This window comes from Barbatula barbatula (genome assembly GCF_947034865.1).
Source record: "Barbatula barbatula genome assembly, chromosome: 24".
Taxonomy (NCBI): domain Eukaryota; kingdom Metazoa; phylum Chordata; class Actinopteri; order Cypriniformes; family Nemacheilidae; genus Barbatula; species Barbatula barbatula.
Genome location: NC_136787.1, coordinates 19,540,613 through 19,563,736, shown reverse-complemented (window position 1 = coordinate 19,563,736; position 23,124 = coordinate 19,540,613). Strand labels below are relative to the sequence as shown.

Below are 23,124 nucleotides of genomic sequence, written 5' to 3'. Positions count from 1 at the left end.
GCAAATAGTGTGGTCCCACCTAGCCGCACAAGGTTAAGCATGCCTGACGAGAAGAAAGAGAGGAACATTGTTTGTCTGTTCATTGTGAGCGAGAGGGATCTGGTAGGGCTGTGCAATTAATCGAAAATGAATCTTCATCAATTACAAAAACAAATAATCAAGGTAAACGATTTGTGTGCCGCATTCATTTGGCAAGGATCCTCTCTTTTCCTCACAGCGCACCCTTTCCTTTACAGGGGTTCAGCAGTGATATTTCTTTACATTTATATTTCAATGAAATTCGAAGTTTAAAAGCCAAGTTTTTTATTTTTTATTTTTATTGACCTCTGGTCATAATCTCTAGTCTGGAAGCTTTCTACAAAAAGAAAACCTTGTTTTTTTGTGCTGTAAAACACTTATGTAACTTTGGCCTAATCATCATTATATGTGTTATCAGTTTAAAACATGAATGCCTGGTTTCACAGACAAGGTTTAAGGCTAGTCCCAGACTATATTGAATGTTGGAGCTGTTTTAACTGAAGACAAATTTTAACTGAAGACAAATATGTCACTGCCATTGTTGTGTCTCAAGATGCACAGGAGTAATGTGTGTTTAATCCTAAGAGTTAGTCCTGGTTTAAGCTAAACCTTGTCTGTAAATACCAGGCCCTAAAAATCCTTTACACTAAGGTTGTTTTCAGATTGGGCTCGTTTGCTGCGGTCTGAACTTGAGTGCGATTGTTCCCGGCACCCCGGCAAAATGTCTTACGTCATCAAAAATGTGGACGGCATATGACAGAAAACACGGATCAATATATTGTGTTTTTATTAATTTGGTTCTGCTATGCGCTGCAGAGGGGTTTACTGTATGCGCGTTGCATGCAGACGGCTTTTTTGGTCGAATCCAAAGCAAGTATATTGTAATCGGTTTAAATGCATGCGCAGGTCACTTAACTTCCTCATCAAGTGCGCACCCGGGTCCATGTTGCTTTCATATTCATGCGAACCGTGCCACATTCCAAACTCAACTTAATTCATTCATTCACCAAAGGCAAGAAAGACTTCAAACGAAATTTTCTGATGTTGAATTCTTTAATTCTTACAGAATTGACATTAAGATTTATCTATTTATTGGAAAACAGGACAAAAGGACTCATTAAGAAAGATGTTTTTCCAGTCGATTTCTCTCACTTTATACTGTTAAACAGGATGCTAAAAATGTCTCTTCCTGGAATATTTCCTGATGTCTCATTATTGTTTTGACCTTCTTTTTTAGCCGCTTGATTAAGGAAACGCCTCTTGAACAAATGCCTTGTATTTTTGTTTAGCATGTGAATTATGGGCTAACAGGGTTTTCATTTGTTTAATGATCTATGCATTCGTTGAATGCAGTTTATTTAGAGAAATTGAGATGTACACACATACACTCAAATAACCTTTTTTGATCTACAGTATTGACTGAATTTATTCTAAAATTTAAAGCAGAAATCATGTATCAGTGAGGCTGGTTTGAGTCAGTTTTTCAGATGAATCTGTTTGTTGTGTTGTAATATTGTCAATACTGTAGATTTGAGATATTTGATGATGGTCTGAAGCTGCTGTAGTTCCACCTAATCTAATGTTAATGTGTGTGTTATAGGAAACGGGTCTCTCGTCTCTCTAGAGGAGCACTTGACATTTTAATACATATGCTCTGTGTCTGTAAATCTTTTGTGGTTGCAGAAGACACGTCGGTAAGTGAGTCTGGCCTCAGGGGACGCGCTGATGAAACTGTTTGTTTTTGTCTGGATGTCAGCGGCGTCCTCAGAACGTTCAGTCTCTTCTGTTCCTCTCTGTTCAGTCACCCAGACGAGAGGTCCACAAATATCCACGATACCGGGCTTTCTCGTGCCCCTGATGATTCGGCAGCGCTCTCGGACCCCTGAGTCTGACTTCAGGAGATATGAGAAGACCTCTCTGGCTCTTTAACTACTCGAGCGAATACCTCCGGAAATCCTCTCTTGACCCACAAGCACTCAGTCTCTGAACTCAAAACACATTCTCGTAACCTCTCTTGACGTTGGTGTGATTAACTTGTTTAATATTTGACGGACTATTGCCGAGCAACGTCGCAGTTTGATTTCATTATTTCCAGCTCGGGGGTCTGGTGGAGTACAATGTGTTTGGCAGACTGTACCTGTAATCTGGACTGTTAGACACGTCATGTGATGTGCTTGACTGAGCTCAATGTTCTTCTCTGTTGTCGTGGAATGCGCAGTTCATATAACATACACAATCTCGTGTCTCGTGGCACCAAACCGTACTGCAAAAATAATCAGACTGGAGAACAGTGTTGACTGTCTTCTGCACGTCTAGTGTCTGCACATGAAGCTGTGACACATCCTTAATGTCTACTGTAGACACATAGCACACCTGCCGTCGCCCTCGAGTGACCGGATGATGAAGCTCAGCTGTGTTTTCCTCGTCTCTCTCATTACTCCATTCACCCAAACACTCCTTTCATCTCCCGGCCTGATCTGGACCGCCCTAGCGTTATGAAACATTAATAGTCTCGTCTGTGGTCCACCTCCCCATCAGTGTTTTATCTGGAGGGACACACATACACCGGAAGAACCGATAGTGTTTTGTCTGAGAGTCCTGGGTTGTGTCAGGAAATGTTTTAGTGTCGCTCATGAATATGTTATGATGGATTATGCGTTCACATACCACAAAGTCTTCTAGTGGTCAATCGAACAGCTGTGTTGTGTTTGCTGATCACACAATAGGTCACACATGGACAAACAGTTATAAATGTGTGAATACTGTTCTGAGATTTGTTTGTAATCTAGATATAAGATGATGCTCTTTAATGATGTTAATGGTACAGGAATGACACATTGCTCTTGTCACACATTAAAGCACATTGAGTCTTATTGTGAGACTTTACATGAGACATTTACATTTAGGCATTTGTCAGACACTTTTATCCAAAGCGACTTGCATTGCATTATCCTATACATTTATCCATAGGTATCTGCAATCCCCTGAGATCCAACACACAACCTTGCGTTAACACAATGCTCTTACCACTGAGATACAGGAAAGCAAATCTCTACAGGAGACCACCAACATTCAATTAACTCGTTTGATGCAATACATAGCGTAATTCTATCCATATATCATTACATTTTTCTACACCTAACTAACATCTATGCTGGGGTTTTGGAGAACGACCTTTTAGTTTTTTATGTTTTGTGTGTGTGTATGTATGCGTGTAAGTGTGTGTGTACAGCTCTTCTCCTTCCATCACACCGTCTATATGACATCATCAACGTTTGTAGACCCCCCAACTCGTCTTTTCATGTTTTGCGTTATTTGCGTCAGGAGCTGTAGTTATAGACGCCTTTTTTGTTAGTAAACTGTTAGGACTCTGTCCTTCCTGTCTCGAGCTTTCTAGCTTCCTGGGCAGAGTCATGACATTGCCACGTCTTTCGGGTTTCTGTTGTATTATGTGTGGAGACACGTGGCTTTATGTTGTTACTTTGCGCCACGTGTCTTCCTGTTATGTCCCCACCCTCCTATCTCCTGTAATTTCTTAAGGGTTTCATTCCCATCGTCTGTTTTGTGTTTCACCTTCGTTAGGGTTTTATTCCCATCACCTGGTTAGTTGTTTCACCCTCGTTATGGTTTCATTCCACTCACTTGTCTAATGTTTATGTTTGTGCCCAACACTGATGTCTTTCGTGTATGGTATTGGCCCCCCGTTGTTGGATTACCCTGGTTCCTGTTACAGTTTGTGAATTTTTTCTTTTTTAGAGACTTTGTTTTGTCCCCCTCGTGGGAAGTGTTTGTTTTCTAGTGTTTGTTTTGCTAGTGTTTCTTGTGCTTGTTTTCCCCACTGTGGGTGTTTTATTTAATAAAAGATTTCTGAGTAACCCTTCGTCTGCCTGCATCTGGGTTCTGTCCAAGCCATTTTGTGACAGAAAACATTGTGATGTGTTTTTGAGGGCGGAGCGTAGGTGGAGATTCCACTGGCCGCATTACTAACACTAGCCAGGATGTTTTGATGGCTTTTTCTGATTTTTGACAATGACTGGAGAAAATCTGATTTAATTTGAATGTGCATGGTCAGTAACTGCCTGGGACTGTTTAGTCATTTGACATAAAATACGACAATGTGCAACATTAGAGAAATAATAAAAGGCCAGTTGTTAATTTTTTTATTTGCCTAAACTCATTCGGTAAAAAAAGATTGTGACTAAAATGGCTTTGTGAGATCAGAATCGTGAATCATATCATCCCTACCACCGTGTGTTTCCTGTGTCCTTTGAATTTACTAATTCAGTACAGTCCTTTGAATTTACTAATTCAGTACAAATAGAGTTCAAGCTAGACATTTGTATCATTTGTTCTTGATGGATTTGTAAGTGTTTGTACTTCGACACATTCTAAATTTCATTCGTTGGACAAGATACGAAACCTTTTCTACGCACTGTTGATAAATGCGACCCCAGATTAGAGTCTGTAATCTGTCGATGGTGAAACTTCAAAGCAAGATGACATTTTAAATCCATGATATAGCCGACTCTGTGCTGGGTTGTAGTGGCCGCCTCCAGTTTTCCACTTATTTTGCCTCCAGCTAATGCTGTGACGTAATGGTGACGTTAGGTCTATTATCCCCTGCTTGTACTCCTTTGTTCTGCAGATATTCCTCTTCTCTTGCTCTTTTTCTGTCTGTCTCTCTCCCACAATAACCAATTCTGTCTCTCTTTCTTCGTTCATTTCCCCACGTGAGATTTGTGTTCTTTATTTCAGTGTAAAGAAGAGAGCGCTGTCTCTGTGTCAACTCTGTCCTCTTCATTCATTAGAATGCCTTTAGAGAATCTGTTTCCATCGTCTGGCTCTGAGAGTCTCACAATATTTCATTCTTTTATTTGTATTTATTAATCGAAATGTTAATCGTTCTTAATCGTCAGTGTTGGCCTTCATCAATTTAAAAAAACAAAATAATCGAAGTCAACGATATTGTGCCACATTCCATTTGTCAAGGATCCTCTCTTTTCTTGTAGTATAAATCCACAGCGCACTCTTTCCTTTACAGCGGTTCAGCAGTGATATTTCTTTACATTTATTTTTCAGTTCAATTCCGAGTTTAAAAGCCAAGTTAGAATGAATTAAAAGCACAGATTAACAAATGAGAAAATCATGGATAGAGGATGCAGATCTCACAGATAAAGGAAGATTGATCTAGGACCGGCCACTGCTAAACGCAGTGATGACAGGAATACTTGTGCAAGTGAAATGATTCTGCGTGCACCGTGACATATCAAATCTATGAAACATCTGCAATAACTCTCAGTGTCTGCTCTCTTTCTGGATTCATGTCACACAGAATGTGGAAACATCAGCGTTTCAGTTTGCTATCACACAAACAAACAGGTGTGTGTGTTTTTCATCTGACACGTGTTTCATGATCTGTAAGAGCTCGAGTCAGAGTTCTATAGAAGGTCTTTAATAAAGAAATAATGAAAACTCAACTGCACCGTCCTGACGTGGTGTGTTTTTTAGAGAAAATGTGAGAATGTCTTCAGTCATTAAAGTGGTTAGTCTCTGTAATACATTGGGATGTAATATCTGTTTAATGAAGCGCAGGAGGTTTTGGATGTACATATTTAATATATTCAGCATCATGATGCCCAGAGCCGCAGTGGCCTCAAATGAACCCAATGATCAAATCGAGAAACACTCCTCAATCACCGTCTGCATCATTCAGGAGACACTCTGCTGTTCTCTCAACCTGTTTGATAGATTGTTGAACATTGGAAAAGCATGTGAATGATCATCTCTTTTGTGTGACCTTCTTTATTCCTTGCTTGAGTTTAGTTTTTCTTTCTTTTGTAGTGTAAACATAAACCTTAAAACTGCATCATTGCATTATTATTTTTAAAGGGTACCCAGTGTATAGAGAGATGTGTGGCTTACTGCGTTGTTATAGCTTTAGACTACAACACATCAAATATTTTCAATTCTTAAACCAAAACCTAAATGTAATACTCATTTTAATCTAAGGAGGACGTCATGTTCTTTTTTTGATGACGTAAACTGGTTGCACAGACAACTAGACAGCCAAACACCAACCAATTCTTCAGTAAATATAAGGTTGTGTAGAATCATATATATATATAATGATAAATTAAGAAAATAAAGACGCTATTTGGTGTATTTTCATACACTTTAATTTTGTTTGTCAGAAACTATACAAACACGCATATTAATAACAAAAATAATTTCAAATTTATTATATACACAATGTTTTTGTTATGGTTGTGGACAGAACCCAAGCGCAGGCAGACATGTGTCGAACAACAAGACTTATTTCAAAACAAAGACCCTCGATGGGGAAAACATGAACACAAACAAGACTGAAAACTAAAACTTCCCACAAAGGGGACAACACAAACAAGGTCTTAAGAATAACAAACTAAGTCCACAAACTTGAGTCCAGGGAACAGGAACACGGGTAATCCAGACAGACGAAGGGTAAGTGTGCAAAATGAACCGACAAGGGACAGAGGGAAACTGGGGCTTGATAAAGGGAAACACTAACGAGGACTGATGACACAGGGAGAGTGGCCACAGGTGACATGGATGAAACACTAAGGGAAAGCTAACAGGGAAACAAGGGGGCGGGACTAGAGGACGTGACACCGGAGAGAGAGCATGGCTTCTCAAACCAAAACAATGCTCTTTCTCCACACAAAACACATGGGACTGACATGATCCTGCCACAAGACTCGAAAACCAAGACAAGGAGAGGCAGGATCATGACAGTTTTAGCCATTATACAATGCATTTTATCCAGATTTTGACTTTTTGATGTTGATTTATCATCATTTGTAGCTGAACGTTATTGTCTTCTCTCGTCATTATCTGACGGAGGCTAATATTCACTTGTGTTCTAATACAGAATAAATAACCATCTTATTAATGTGTTTATCAGTCTATTTTCATAATGTATAAAGTATACGATTATGGTGGATGCTGACGTCTTAAATAGTCTTAAATGTCTTAAAGGCGGTAGATGTGGATATGCTGATATTTCAGCTGGCTTGTGTCGAGAGAACATACCACCAAATACAGTCCCTGTGTGTTTATATATCTGATCTCATGTTTTACGTGTCATATTTTACTGTTATATTTGGAAAATGCTGTTGTGAAAAAGAACAGGTTTAGGTTGCAACCATTTGACATCATGAATTTCGACGCAAAAAAATGCGTTTTTTTTTTTTTTCAAGTTTTTGAACTCTGACAGTTACACTTTACTAATAAAGTAATTGCCATTGTCCTATATTAAGCCATACATCGCTCTATACCAAGGGTCCTTTAAATGTAAAGAATAGAACAGTGTTCACATTAATTGTAAATCTCTCTGTGGGTCTCTCTTGCAGGTTGGCACTGTATGTGTATGAGTACTTGTTACATGTAGGAGCCCAGAAGTCGGCACAGACGTTCCTGTCAGAGGTGAGCGAGCCAGCCAGAGGTTTTATTTAAACTGCTGCTTATTGATGTGCCATCCAGACACACACACCCCCCTCGGGACTCCGGCTAATTGAATTACACACAGATGATATGCTGAGCAAGCAGAACACATTAGACGTTTGGTGTCCACTTAATGGGATTGGAGAAGAGTCAGCGTGACGCTGTAAGAAAAAGAAAAAACTGTTGCAGCAAAAAAAAGTTTTTAGCCATTCGCACCCTTGTTGCATTCTGTTTACTATAAATCCATGAAGGTAAAATGTTGTTCTATATTGACTGTATTGCTCTGCATTGTGGGATTGATGGTTCCGTGTTAAGAAAAGTGTGACATTTTGAAGAGCTGATATTTATAGCTTGGCCATTATTTGCATATGAGTCACACATGGACACACACACACACTTAAGTGTACAGGCCATCTGAAAAACACAATCACACACATAACTGCAGCGTTCCAAAGCAATTCTGTTCAAAAGAGCCGCAAGCCGTACATTCAGATTTGTAGGTTTATTATTCACATGTCTCCAGTGAGGCTTGTTATTTTTAAATGTGATAAATTGTATTTAAAAATGAGTTTGATAACCAAAAGAAAACAGCAGGCGCTTGAGTATAAACGCTGATTTTCACAAATCATTTGAAACATCCCCTCACTGCTTGTTTAATGTGTTTTATGAAAGCTTGTTTTTTACAAGTATTATGTTTCTTCTTGCGCTGTGTACAGATTGTGATAACGGAGTCTTGACTCTTGAATGTTGGTTTCTGTGTAGATAAGATGGGAGAAGAACATAACGTTAGGAGAACCTCCAGGATTCCTACATTCATGGTGGTGGTAAGTTTCGTATCTTTGGTTTCTTTCTGTAATGTTTATTTTGCACTCCTTTTCATGGCTACATTTAAATTCACTTGTGTGTGTTTTTGCAGTGTATTCTGGGATTTATATTGTGCTGCACCTGAGAGAAGAGAAACATGTGAGCATTCCAGTGAAGCCAAGGCATTCCATGACTATGTAAGTGAATGGATGGACGGATGGACGGATAGATGTATAGGACGGATGGATGGACGGCTGGACGGATAGAGGGATGGATGGATGGACGGACGGATGGATGGATGGATAGATGGTCGGATGGATGGATAGATGGTCGGATGGATGGATAGATGGTCGGATGGATGGATAGATGGTTGGATGGATGGATAGATGGTCGGATGGATGGATAGATGGTCGGATGGATGGATAGACGGAGGAATGGATGGACGGATGGATGGATGGACGGATGGATAGATGGTCGGATGGATGGTCAGATGGATGTATAGATGGATTTATGTAGACCTCATGGATGGGTGGATAGACAGATGGATGGATAGATCCTTGTTAAACCTCATGACTGATGGATGGTGAGATGGTTGTAAAGGTGGATTTATGTAGACCTCATGGATAGATGGATAGATGGATTTAATATTGTGTTTTTGACACATTGGATGACGACGTGTAGTTTAAGAGTTTGTGTGCGTCTCATGCTTCTGTGAATCTTCAGTCCTGTATATTGAATCTCTGATCATCTCTGTCCTTCCCGCTGTGACCTCATGATCGTGAAGTCGATTGAGTTTGAGGTAACATGACCCTTCTAATTTTAAAAATTGTAAACAGGTTTTGAAGAAATTAGGGTCACTGAAAACCTCATTTGGCTTTATTGATTGACAACAGACAGTCATGCAGAACGATGATGATGATGATGATGTTTAGAGCTCAGCTCATGCTTGAAATGATGTGTTTGTCATGAAGAACCCTAAAAGCTTTGTGGTGACATGACACTGGAGAAACATTGAGCCGTGATGCTCTGATGGGAGATCCATGTGTGAATCTCATGTCTCATTCCCTCGCTCAGTGTTTTGTTCAGGCATGTGCATGAGGATTTGATAGTCAAATATTAACACGATATCACATATTAAAATGTGTGTTTATGAGCCCAAAGTATAAATCATATATGGTGTCTGTCATTCTTAAGCAGGATACAGTCAAACCAGACACCTTTAACATTTCACACATTATCACAGTTTATTTGCTACAGTTTAGAAAATGGTAATAAAATATGACAAGAACTTAAACAAGTCAAACATATTCATGTTGATGATGTCATATAACTTTGATAGCTTGAATAGCTGTTAGCTGTCAAATGATTGTCCTGCACCCGCTAGTAAAGAAAGAGAGTCACAGTAAAGTCAGCTTCAGGCTCTCGTCGGCTCGCTGTGTTTTTCTGCTCTTGGTTAAGTGGAACGGACTGTATTTTCTGTTCCAGATTTCCGTCATGCACACATTGAGTGTGTCCGGTGTTCTGCTGCTTGTCTCCGGGTGTCCGGCTGTAAACCGTGAAGCACTCAGCTTTCTAATAAGCAGCAGAATTGAAGATTGAATTGCTGGCGGTTTCCTGATGGGCTCATGTTCCCTGGTTTTTAACTGGATTAAGAGGCAAAAAATGCTCTGTTCCGAGCCACACGTTTCTGAGTGCACGGCCACTCTTGTAATGTGATTTCCCAATGGCTTCACTTTCCTTTGATTTGTTGTTCAAATGCTTTGTGTATTACCAGCGTTACACATCAGATGTCATCATTATCATATTATTATGCACAGCTTTATTTACTTCATGTGTTATCGGATTAGTCAGTCTTAAGAAAGAGCTGAAGATCTGTCACACTGGAATGAGTGTTTTGACAGCACTGAATCCGTGTTCATCTATTAGATATAATCATCACGCTGTGAAGTCATTTTATAAACTCTATAAAGTGATCAAATGTTTATTTTTGGGTGAACTGATTTCATTTATCCAGCCTCATGTTATTTCATACCCTTCAAACACAGAGAAAGATATTTGTAAGAATGTTTGCAATTTCCAATTCTGTGACATCATTGGACGCATGTACGCCGATTATGCTTATTACTATGATATATGTAAGGTCGTTTAAACGTGTAAGACGGTTTTCTTTTATTGGGGAACGGTCATAAACGGCTTAAGCAAAAAACGATGGGCAGATGTCGATTTTTGCCCATTACTCTGATTTTGCACTGCATGTAAAAGGCTTTACCTGTTTTCTCTCAGTTTTGTTTATGTAAGGGCAGTAGTAAAAGTCCCAAATGGAAGAAATAGTCAAATAATGTATAAAAGTCACTCTGGAATCATGCAGTTGATGTAGAAGCCTCAAAATGAAGAAATATTGTTGCAGGTACTGCAGACTTGAGAAGAGATACAAACATAAAGCTTCTGACGGTTTTCAGCTGTATTTGTTATTACTAAACAGACTATCGGCGATGACGTCACTGCACGCCAGAAATCCGGCGAGTCTCAAACTTCCGTTTAAACACGTTTTTTTACTGTGCACATAAACGTGAAAGCGGGTTTCCTTTAAAGCTGAAAGTTAAACAGGGAATTTTCGGTAACATGCGTGTGTTTTAAAGTAATGTTCAATATCAAATTCTGTTTACTTAGGATTCCAAATGGTTATTGAGAAGATGTTGTTTTTAAGGTGTGGTTTGATGCTTTAAGGTGAAAGTTGTGCTGCAGTGCTGTTTGTGTGTGTGTGTGTAAATGATGAATGAGCTGTGAGTCGAGGAGCTGAGGAGGATGAGGAGGAGGCAGGAAGACACACACTCCTTCATAATGCAGCAGACGGCTGGCGAATGGGATTTGGAAGATGCAGGTGGTCTCCTCTTCGATGTATTTTTAATGTTATGGGAACAAGAGCTCCCCCAGAAACAGGGAATTAAAGCAAAATATGTGAAATGAACCCCCTGCTTCACTGGAATCTGCTTCTGTCAGCTGTGGCGGAGCGGAGAGATGAGATGAGATGCAAATAGACGGAAGTTCCTCATTTTGCATATGACTAGAATACATTTGCAACATCATTGGCTCATCGAAGGCTCACTTTCCATCATTGATTTGTTTGAGGACATTTAATTAGAAACAGTTTTAGTGAGTGAATGCAATGCATTTGACGTAAAGCTTTTTGAGTCAAATCAAGAGAACAGTTGAGTCGGACTGAAAGACAAGAAAATCGCAAGACTTGAAGGTTTGTTGTTTTTAACTTGAGCTAGTGAGGAAGCACCTAGCAACCACTCAAAACTGCATAGCAACACCCTAACAACTGCCCTAGTGACATGTTGAGCGTTGCATGAGTAAAATGAGACTGAATTATTAAATGTCTACATATGAAGTGTGTGTGTGTGTTTGGTTCATTGACAGCACACATACGACAGTGATGCAGGAATGTCTTCGTGATGAATTCATTAGACAGCCAATTAGAGTCATTCTGCATATTAATGAGATCAGGAGATGACACCGAGCACATCTCTTCTGATCGAGACATTAACCATCATATAAGCATCCGTATGATGATGATGGCGGCGATGTCTTAAAGGGAATGTTCTCCAAAAAAATGAAGATTCTCACCATTACTTCATACTCAAGTGGTTTCAAAGCTGTATAAATGTCACGGTGCGGTTGAACTGCAAGAACAATATTTAGTAGAACGTTTGCACATTTTTTGGTTTTATTGAACATAAAATGAGATGTTTTGAAGAATTTATGAAAGCAAACAGTTCTTGGGCTTCCATTTAATTTTTCCTCCTATGGTAGTCAATGATGTCCCATAACTGAACATTGCTGACATTCTTCCAAATATCTTCCTTTGTGTTCAGCAAAACAAACAAATGTATACAGGTTTGAAACAACTTGCGAATGAGTTAATGATGAAAGGATTTTCATTTTGGGGTGAACTGTCCCTTTAAAACAAATGAACAAAACGACATATCTGTATTGTGTCTATTATGTGCTTTGTTTCTGGACAAACAATATTCAAGAGTTACCAAATATTTGATTTAATGTCAACGTTTGTGTGCCTTTAAAAGCGAGAGTCCTTATACGGTTTATCTCTCAGAATAAATGAAACCGCTCTCGTCAGCATGTTAGGAGCGCACCCGGCTGCTATAATCCAGGAATTTGCTGACAGTTGTGTTCACGCGCTTTACATAAGCGTCTGTTCTTGGGTTCGTATGTGTTTGTGTATGATGTTGATATTTTTATAGTCTCCCCGTGTAGAGGATCAGCCTGTCTGGTTGTTATGGACAGACCTGAGATCAGTGGAGTCTCGTCTGATGGAGCGAGATGCAAATATGATGATGGTGTGTCTCTGCGCTAGTGACACAGTCAAATCATTTAGTTCTGTGTTTTTCTGATGGTTTGGTGTTTACATTAGAGTAGAAACGACCCATCTCCAGCTGCACACTTTTACCTCTGATGAAGTTATTTGATGTCATACTGACATCACATGTCCTGTGAACGAGCAGACAGGTTTACGTCTTACACGCGCGCACGCACACACACACACACACACACACTGCTCAGCAGACACATGTGAGATTAGATGAGTATTTCAGAGCTCTGTACTCTCATGCACACGTCAGCAGTTTGTTTTTAATTCCATCACTCCCTCATGGAGAGATTTGATTAAAGCAACATGAATGTTCATGACGCTGCTTTATATTGTTCCATAAAAACCAGGAGAAACATCATCTGGTATGCTAAAAGAGACTCCTCATTTATTCACTCTCTTCTGCAGAACACAAAAGAAAATATTTTGAAGAATGTTGAACAACACTGAACTCCACTCGAAAGCACTGAGACGTTTCTTAACTAATGTTCTTTTTTATTCCACTGAAGAAAGACAAAAAGAAATGATCCAGTCTAGGCATGGGCCGAATAGCGGTTTCAAGGTATATTGAGGTTTGAAAGAGTCAAGGATTCAAAACCTCTCAAATGTTCTGTGATACGGTACGAGCGGTGTTTACACAAAAATAAATATTTTTTTACACATTTTAGTGTTCCTATTTCAATACCGTGAAACCCAAGCCTAATCCAGACCTCAGATGAGCCGATAAAAGACTGAAACATACAGATAACAACATCATCCTGCAGACAAAGCCAGAGATGAACTGAAGAGACCTGTATAACAACCGAGCTGGAGTGACGTTCTCTGTCCCTTCACTTGAACATCTACAGTTAGACCCACCCAAAACATCCACCAGCACCACCCTGTCACCCCGTATGACCCTGTCACACCCTCTCTCACACACACACAATCTATCATTCATACAGCCGAACTCATCCTCACCACACAAACACTGATGCTCATGTGTACAGTAAATGCACTGTCAGTCGCTTTATAACATCAAGTTTAGGACACGCATCGATAAGACTTATGAAGAATACAGACAATAATGACAGAAAGCTGTTGAAAGCTGAGGAGATGTGATTATTACAGAGATGTCATCCATCCGTAAAGATTGTTTCGCAAATTCTCCAACTGCATCCTTTACAAACCTCCTGCTGACCACAATGAGGTCATCACCTCATTCAAAGCCACAACAAATGACTTGCATCAACAGAAACCGCACACGCAGAACACTGATGCTCTCACATGTGTGACATGTATGTTTGACCTCACACGTGACGTGATGCTGTCATTGTTTAGTGTGATTGCTGAAGTGGGATGGAAGAGTTTTTATGGGGGGGTTTCGCAAGCGCGAGCTCAGATCTCAGTCCTCGTCTAGCATTGGTGGACCTCCAGGGATGTGCAGTGCACTGGAGCCGTTTCCTTGGCAACCTTGTTCTTTTTCTCATCTGGGCTTTGAGATGAGGACCTGATGTGATTGTTAGCATCATCTAGAACAGGGGTGTCAAAGTCAAATGGACGGAGGGCCAAATAAAAAATTTAGCTACAAGCCGAGGGCCGGACTGTTCGAATGTTCATTGAAAAATTTTTAAATGACGCATATAGTCTAGTGAACCTAATTGAACCTAATGAAAACCTAACAAATATATTCCAATATGATCAGATAAATAAAGCAATATTTTCTTATGGCTCTAAATATGTGATTGCACAGTAATGTTCACTTGTTTGAGGTTGAGGGTGAAACAGTCGTGTTATGGTCAAAGTAATTGTTATATTTTTAATCTGAATTTAAATTAAACACTCTCTGACCTGTTTGATGAATTTATGAATTATATTATGAATAATAGCCATGTAAAATGAATTTAAAATCTATTCTGTTTCACCACAGAAATATGCTTAGTGTAGCTGCTAAAACAACCAAAAACATGGTATATGATTAAAATGTTACATACAGTGTTACTCAGAGGCAATGCTCCACTATGAATAATGTTGAACTGAACTGAGTAAAAACTCTAAATATGTGATTGCACAGTAATGTTCACTTGTTTGAGGTTGAGGGTGATACTTGGTGGTGTCCCATCTTTTCCACAAGTTCATCAATGTTCGGGGTAAGGCTCTGAGCTGAGGAAATCCTCAGAATTGAGTGGAGGTGTTCAGCAGTAAGTCGACTTCTGTGTGATGTTTTGTTCAGGTTCATCAAAGAAAACAGTTGTTCACACAGGTATGTGCTGCCAAACATAGACAACGTTTGAGCAGCCTGGATGCGCAGCTGGGGCATTGTGTCGGGGAGGAAACGGGCGAACTCCGCAGCACCCACTGCCGCATATTTTGCCCTCAGTGCATCATTGCATTGGAGGTCAATCAACTCCATTTGGAAGTTTGGTGGTGAGCTTTCCACGTCAACAGCAAATGGGTTACCGAGCAGTTCCAACCTGCTTTTTTGTGCTTCAAAGTCAGCAAATCGGCGTCGAAAGTCAGCGGCAAGCATACCTATTTTATCAGCCAACTGTGCGCTCGGGAACGCACTGGTAGAGAGCTTCTCTTTCATGGTCTGGCAGCTGGGAAAGTGGCTCAAATTTTCTTTCCGCATCTGCGTCTCCCACAGAGTCAGTTTGGTTTTAAATGCCTTCACTGTACTGTACATATCAGAGATGACATGATCCCGACCCTGCAGCTGCAAGTTCATTGCATTCAGATGACTCGTAATGTCACACAGAAAAGCCATTTCACACAGAAACATTTCGTCTCGGAGTTGTGTTGTGTCTTTCCCTTTGCTGTCCAAGAACAGACAAATCTCCTCACGAAGCTCGAAACATCTTTGAAGCACCTTTCCCTGGCTTAGCCATCGCACCTCTGTGTGATAAGGCAAATCACCATGCTCCGTTTCTAACTCCGTCAGAAATGCCTTGAACTGGCGGTGATTCAAACCTTTGGCTCTGATAAAGTTAACTGTGCGCGTGATGATGCTCATTACATGCTCCATTTTCAAGGCTTTACCGCACAACGCTTCCTGGTGTATGATACAATGATAAGCTGTCAGCTCACCTGTCGCGTTTTCCTCTTGCATCTTTTCCCGTATCTTCGCCACCAGTCCGCTCCTGTGTCCACACATCGCAGGTGCTCCATCGGTTGTCAAACCCACGAGTTTTTCCCAAGGCAGCTCCATCTCATTTACACATCTTGACACCTCTTCATACAAATCATGCCCCGTAGTTGTGCCATGCATAGGACGTAAAGCCAAAAACTCCTCTGTCACGCTTAGGCTGGAGTCCACTCCGCGGATGAAAATTGACAACTGGGCAATGTCAGAAATGTCGGTGCTCTCATCCACAGCCAAGGAATATGCAATGAAATCTTTTCCCTTTTTCACAAGCTGCTCTTTTAGATTGATGGACAACTGGTCTACTCTCTCGGCAATGGTGTTTCTGCTCAGACTCACATTTAAAAAGAGTTGCCTTTTTTCTGGGCAAACTTCGTCACAAACTTTAATCATGCAGTTTTTGATGAAATCCCCCTCCGTAAATGGCCGGGCTGATTTAGCGATCTCTTCTGCCAAAATAAAACTGGCCTTGACAGCAGCCTGGCCTTGTGATTTGGCTTTTTTGAACAGAGCCTGTCGAGATTTGAGGCCTCGTTTTAATTCCTCTGCCTTTTGTAGCCTTTGTTCCATGTCCATATTCTTGTTTTTGTCCGCGTGTTTCGTTTCATAATGTCGTCTCAGATTATACTCTTTCAGTACCGCCACACTTTCTCCACACAGAAGACACACAGGTTTTCCAGCTACCTCCGTGAACATATACTCCGACTCCCACCTTGTTTGAAACCCCCGGTTCTCAGTGTCCACCTTCCGTTTTGCCATTTTTGATGGGTATCTGAAAGTTAATTTTACTGTGATGCTGACGACTGCTGTGCCAATAAATATTGAAATGAAGCAGCCTACTGCTCGGTGCGTCACCGTTGCATTGTGGGAAATGTAGTATTGGTGCGTGTAAAAGATCTGCGGGCTGCCGGCTTGCTGCGGTCTGCGGGCCGGTTCTAATAATAAATCAAGATCATCCCAGGGGCCGTAAAAAACCTTCTTGCGGGCCGGATGTGGCCCGCGGGCCTTGACTCTGACATATGTGATCTAGAATGAGACTACACTTCTCTGAAACACGATGACATCATTGATTGACAGGTCGTCTTAAAGATGTTTGGGTCGATAAACATTCTGCTTGTGTAGTGCTTTCTTGAGTCATCCTGTCTGAGAAAGACTAATCCCCTTAAACATTTACATACAGTTTGTTGTTTTTAGTTCGGCTTGCGTTGTACAACTCCATTTTTTGATGGTCTTGTCTCGGCCTTGACTGTCTCTTGGTCTCAGACTTCTTGTTCTTGGGATTTTATGTCAAGATCGGTCAAGACCCAGACACACTAAATTGCTGATGCATTGTCTGATTTATGTGTGAACATCATTCATGTGATTGGATGTTAAACTTTAAAAGTATTCATCACTTGTTCTTCTTGTACTTGTGTTACTCTTACTGCTGTAAGAGAAGAATGAGGGATTTTCTTAAAGAAACTTAATGAATACACACAAAGGCCCATAACATGTGATTACAAAACATGAACATCTTGTTTTTTTATTTTATAACATCTGACGTGATTGTGATTTTGTATAATTATTCAATAAACCTTGACTTAATAAGTGACTTAAGTTTTAGACACAGTTTCATCTATTTTGACTCGTCCCAAACAAATCTAGAACACATCTGATTGTGTTTTGTTGAAGGACTTTAAGACTTTCATTTATTTTGAGTATTTACCGTTTAGTTGTTGTTTAATTGTTAATTTCTACCTGCACAAAAATTGTAATAATAATAATAATAATGTGATAAAACATGGAACATAAAACATCCTAAACATACATTTCTGAACAATACATTATTATTTTATTGTGACTTTTTAGTGTTTTGTGGATCTTTTGAACGAATTTGGGGAGTGCTGGTGTTGGTCTTGGCCTGCCTTGGTCTTGTCTTGGTCTCTTGGTTTTGGTTTTGGTGGTCTCGACTACAACACTATTGTCAGCTGGTGGAATATCATTTTAAGGGGTTTGTGTGAAGTATGTTTGAGTTAATGGTGTATTTCGTCGGAAGGCTGCAGAGTATATTGAAATATCACAGATGGAAGTTTTGTGAGCTTTAGATCATGTGTGATCAGAGATGATGGTGTGTTATATTAGTTTAGGTGTACCCGTCTCATTGAATCATTGAATAGATTAAGTGTCAGTAGTGAACAGCAGGAGGAATTGACTCACTCTTTATTTCAGTCCTGTCACAGTAAACGTGACAAATTTTCACCGGCCGCTCCTGCCAAGACAGAACAGACTTCAGTCTTCTGTCCAAATGTTTGTCCGTGAATACGGCACGTTTGGCAGCGTTAGAGCGGAATCCTCATAGCAGATTTATCCAGGATCCCGTGCTGATGATTCAGACGGTAAGAAACCCTTTTTAAGATCATTGCTGTCTCATCCCACATCTGTAATGTCCTCCTCTGCCTCCTCAGGTGCATGATGGGATATCAGAGAGAGACCCATCACACTGGCTTCGTGTAGACGTGTGTTTTAGAGAGTTTTATGCAGAGACAGATGGATGTTAATGGCAGACTGCCTTCAAACTACTAAATGTGAAGGAGAGCAAAACATGTTCATAATTCATATTAACAGACAGGTTCTGTTCAGAGTGCTGGACAATTGTCAATCGATGATAACGTGAAGAGTTTGCTTCCAAAATGAGACAAATCCATTATTAAACATTTTCAAAAGTCATGTTTTTTATTACGTTAACATGTTTGTAATGTGTTAGTTAGCTGTATTTTTTGAGTTATTATGGCTTAAAACAAACTGACTGCAGTCTGATTGATATTAAGTGGAATGCACAGTAAAACTGGAAGTCTCATTTTGGAACCGAACCCTTCATACACAAGTTTTCTTGAGTTTTACTATATACAAGCTTTTGGGTTTTTGGTGTTCTGTACCCGACTGGATCTGTGCACGAAAATGTTTACAGCACGTCCAAAACAACCAGAAAATACACAGAAAAAGGCCGATCAACATCAAACATGTAGTGATGATCTACACCAGCAGAGGGGGTTGTATGCTACACAGTGATGAAGAATGAGACGAGACATGAGAAAGCGTCATCAAGTTATTAACAAATATCAAAAGACCGAGTCAAAGTTATCGGGTTCATGGTACTAACTACTCATGTTAAATTCAAGTAAAACCGTTTGTATTATATAAAAAAAATAACAAACCTCACTATTCTTAGCTTTTTATACTGTGCTAGGCTTTAATGGACTAGTTTGATGCACAGTTTTATGTATTTTGTTGCCTATGTTGTTATAATTGCTTCCAATGTTTCCTCATTTGTAAGTCGCTTTGGATAAAAGCGTCGGCTAAATGACTAAATATAAATGTAAATATAACAGGGTTATAAACCACCTCGGGTGTGCATTCACTTCCGAATAACTGAACGGCCCGTCATCAATTATATCTTACTCACATGGAAAATAAAAGTTTGCCTTATATATCTTTCTACTGTGCGTATTAATTTTGTATTTATACACACATACTTGTACAGTACATGCATATATTTAAGTTATAGTTTAAATGATATATAAAAATATATAAATACATGTATATACTTTCAAAATCCATATATCTGTACGTGTGTGTGTGTTTGTAAAAATAAAATATGAATACACATTTACATTTACATTTACATTTATTCATTTGGCAGACGCTTTTATCCAAAGCGACTTACAAGTAGTTTTATACAGTGACACATTACTGCAGAGCAATCAGGGGTAAGGTGTCTTGATCAAGGGCCCTTCAGTCATGACCTGCTGGCACTGAGATTAGAACCTGCAACCTTCTGATCACAAGCCCAACGCTCTAACCATTAGGCCACAGCTGACTCCTACATACACACTGTACACAGACATCAATCGCAACCAGAATAAATATAGTGTGTATGAATGTGATCTGAAGTGAGGTCTGGTGATGGCTTCAAGAGTTGTGTGCTGTTGAGCTGAGTTGAGTTGTGATTTATCAGAGGACGAACGCACAACGTCCACCTCAGCACATCTGTCTGTCTGTCTGTTGTGTGGTGTTATTTGGTTCACCATCATGTGTCACAGGATCTTCATTATTTCACCGCAGGGGTTCTGGAGAGGTCTGTGTGTGTATCCTCATAGTAATCTGTTTGTCTGTTTCTTTATATGTCTGAGTGTGTGTGTGTGTGAGCATCTTTAGCTGTGACTGTGTTTTTAACAGGATTTGTGTGTTTGTGGTTTCAGAGTGCCGCAGCAGCTCCCAGTCCTGTCCTTGGAAACATGGTTCCGGGTGAGGGCATGCCGGTCGGCCCTGTTCCTCCGGGCTTCTTTCAGGTACACACACACACACGTCATAATCTGAAACCACGCCCCCGGGGGGGAATCCATCCCTCTCCATTGACTTTCTATTGCGGGAAGCCTCGTCATTTCTGACTTATAACAAAAAACAGAACTGTTTACTGTACACCTCGTCACAGCAGTTTTTACACATTGTTCTTCTCTTTCGAGCTCTGGAGGGAAATGTAATCGGTGAAAGGACACATTCATTATTTTGTATCCATGTGAAAGGATTGTTTCCCCACCCGATGTGAACCTGAGAGGAGGAGACATATAGAGAAACTCAATTGTATTGGTCCATGTGTGTTCTTCCAGCTGATGCTCCACTTTAGTGTCCTTTAAAGCTGGCTTGAACGGTTCAGTAGTTTATAAAAACACAGTTCTGGGTCCTTAAGCTTGTTTACTCTACACATTTTCACAAAGCAGCTTTTAAACATCGTGTTGTTTTCTGCTGTACGTCAGAAAGGACGAGGATAGAAGGTCAATGAAGAGGGTTGTTAAATGTGTTCTGTCTAATGCTGCGGTGAGCTGAGACATAACAGCAGACGATCTGTGACACTATCATTAAAGAAGTTACTTGACAGACTTCGTGTTTTTTGGGGATGTGTAGATGTCTCCTGTGTTTCTATATGATCTATGTGTTGAGATGAAGTGAATCTGTGCTTTGACTCCTGGTGTGTTGTAATTGGTTTGATGAAGACTGACAGAAGCACATCTCCTGCAGATCACTAATGATGCTCGTCTAATAGAAAGATGAAAATCATGTTTCTTAAGTGTCTCATCTGCCTCCTGAGGAGGAACATTCTGTTCTGCTCCTCCTCCTCCTCCTCAGATTTCATTTGATTTGATTGTATTTATTTATTTATTTATTATGTGTACAATTGTTATTAAAACTGTATTGAGTTAATATCAATTCTGTCATTATTTACTCACTTTCCAGGGTCTTGTGGAAGGTCTAGTTCTTTCTGGTGGTTCCCCCACATTTCTTATTTAACTTTAAGGTTGAAATACTTGTATTCTGTAACTCTAACAATGTTTATGTGACAAATTGTCAAATGTGTAATGGGAAGACCACCACGAATCCAGCTGCTCATTACAAATACTCAGAAGAACTCCTTGTTCTTTATCAAGTTTTACTTTTGAGGTTGTGGTGAGGAAGGCGGGACGAGAGCCGTGAGGCGGGGCCGGTGGCGTGAGTGATAAGTGCAATCAGCTGTGCGCGCACCGGTCCTGCATCTCTTACGGAGGAGATCAGGAGTTTAAGAGGTTCTCTCTCCTCTCAGAGAACACTGAAGCGTGTCATTTCTCACTCGCAGATGTTTTTGGCTGTGTTTGAAAACGCACTTGTTACTACGATGCATCATGGGATTGAATTAGTGCACTCAATTATTTTTACTCAAATAGTGCACTATATTAGGGTTAGGGGTTATATCGTACACAGTCTTGGTCTCCAGAGACCCCCTGTCCTGCACTAGTTTAAGATGTGTTCCTCCACCTGATCCTCGTCCTACACCACAAACTCATCTGCTCATTTCTCCATCAGGGTTTCCTTCTTTCATTACAGTCCATCTTCAAATGCGTGTGTAAGCAGAATTCACTGCTGTTGTGTTCAGATCTCTGTGGGTCTGTTAGGGGTTTCTAACAGGTTTTAGACGTTGCTAGGATGCTGTCTGGTCGCTAGGTGGTAGATGTGTTTCTCATCTGTAAATGTGTTGAGATAGTCCATAATGTATATATATATATATATATATATATATATATGAAGTAATGAATGAATATGTAATGAAGTGATTCTATATGTAATGCCATGTGTTCAGTTGTGAGGTTTTTCATCTTTTCATTTTTGAGAGGAACATGAACAGTAGTAATAGTGGAAGAGAAATTTAAGTCAAGTGAAGAATCTCTTGGATTTGTTGTGTTTGTTCTGCTGTCCTGTGGTCAGATCTGAGGCTCTATTTGTGTGTGTGTGTGTGTGAATGTGTGTGTGTGTGTGTGCGTGCGTGCGTGCGTGTGTGTGTGTGTGTGAATGTGCTTGCATGTGTGTGTGTGCGCGTGTGTGTGCGCGTGCGTACGTGTGTGTGCGTGCGTGCGTGTGTGCGTGTGTGTGTGCTTGTGTGTGTGTGTGTGTGCGTGCGTGCATGTGTGTGCGCGCGTGCATGCGTGCGTGCGTGTGTGCGTGTTTGTGTGTGTGTGCGTGTGCAACTCATGTCATACACACCACACACTGCAGGATTCAGTGTTATAATATTGTGCTATTATAATGTGATCCTGTTGTATATTTATTTCAATGTCATTTTGTTTGATAGTTTATCTTTTCATTCACATGTTTCTCAAGTGTTCAGGTATTTTTTAAGTTCATTGTGTTCTGTGGTCTTTTCTGTTAACTGTAACTTAATAAGTCCATTTGTCCGGAGGGAGGAAATGTTGATGGTCTTGTGAAGGTTTACTCTATTTGACCTTTGCTGGAGATGTGTGAACAGAGACGATTCGCTCACAGGAATCCTCACTGCTGGAGTCAAACCTGCGTTCTGTCACAGTTTAATATATCACAAAAATTAATTATAAATATGTCTTTTAATAACATATATGACATTATATTTACAAATGATTAAACCAATTTGCCTGTTCGTGACGGTTGAGTGTCGTTTCTTACTTTAAAACTAAACGTCTTTTCCTCACAATATCTCAAATTCACATTTCATGTTCAGTTTTGTCCTCATGTGGTTAGAAGTCGAGGATAATGTACAAGCAGCCATCTGTTATCATGAAATAAACCCCTTCAGTGAGACACAAGACCCTCCGCTTCAAGTCCTGATCACACTGAAGGGATTATTTCTGCCTGCCTGTACATTATCTCTCACATATTAATTCAAATATATCATCAGTGTTTGTCTGTTATTAAGATATTCATGAGAATCATTTGAGACAGGATGATCCTAACTGACTCATGAAACCCATGTCATGTCTCCTGATTTACTTGC

At 40.1% G+C, this 23,124-nt stretch overlaps 3 protein-coding genes across 3 annotated transcripts in view; 1 reads left to right on the top strand and 2 right to left on the bottom strand.

Moving 5' to 3' along the window:
- Positions 1–41, bottom strand: part of vaspa (vasodilator stimulated phosphoprotein a) — a gene marked incomplete at its 5' end in the record, with an annotated part of 4,373 nt that extends 4,332 nt beyond the window's left edge. The window contains one exon of the mRNA XM_079448320.1: positions 20–41. Within this exon, the coding sequence (XP_079304446.1) occupies positions 20–41 (22 nt within the window). The remainder of the gene's footprint in view (positions 1–19) is intronic.
- Positions 42–7,412: 7,371 nt separating this feature from the next.
- The window catches only part of ssbp2b (single stranded DNA binding protein 2b), a 22,944-nt gene continuing 7,232 nt past the window's right edge, over positions 7,413–23,124 (top strand). Inside the window, 4 exon segments of the mRNA XM_079448186.1 lie at positions 7,413–7,479; positions 8,260–8,321; positions 8,414–8,498; positions 20,051–20,140. Of these exon segments, the coding sequence (XP_079304312.1) occupies positions 20,087–20,140 (54 nt within the window). The 5' untranslated portion in view covers positions 7,413–7,479; positions 8,260–8,321; positions 8,414–8,498; positions 20,051–20,086.
- LOC306889424 (general transcription factor II-I repeat domain-containing protein 2-like) lies at positions 14,751–16,571 on the bottom strand (the record flags this gene model as incomplete). The annotated part of the gene is made up of 1 exon (XM_079448319.1): positions 14,751–16,571. The coding sequence occupies one exon, from the start codon at positions 16,569–16,571 to the stop codon at positions 14,751–14,753; it is 1,821 nt and encodes a 606-aa protein (XP_079304445.1).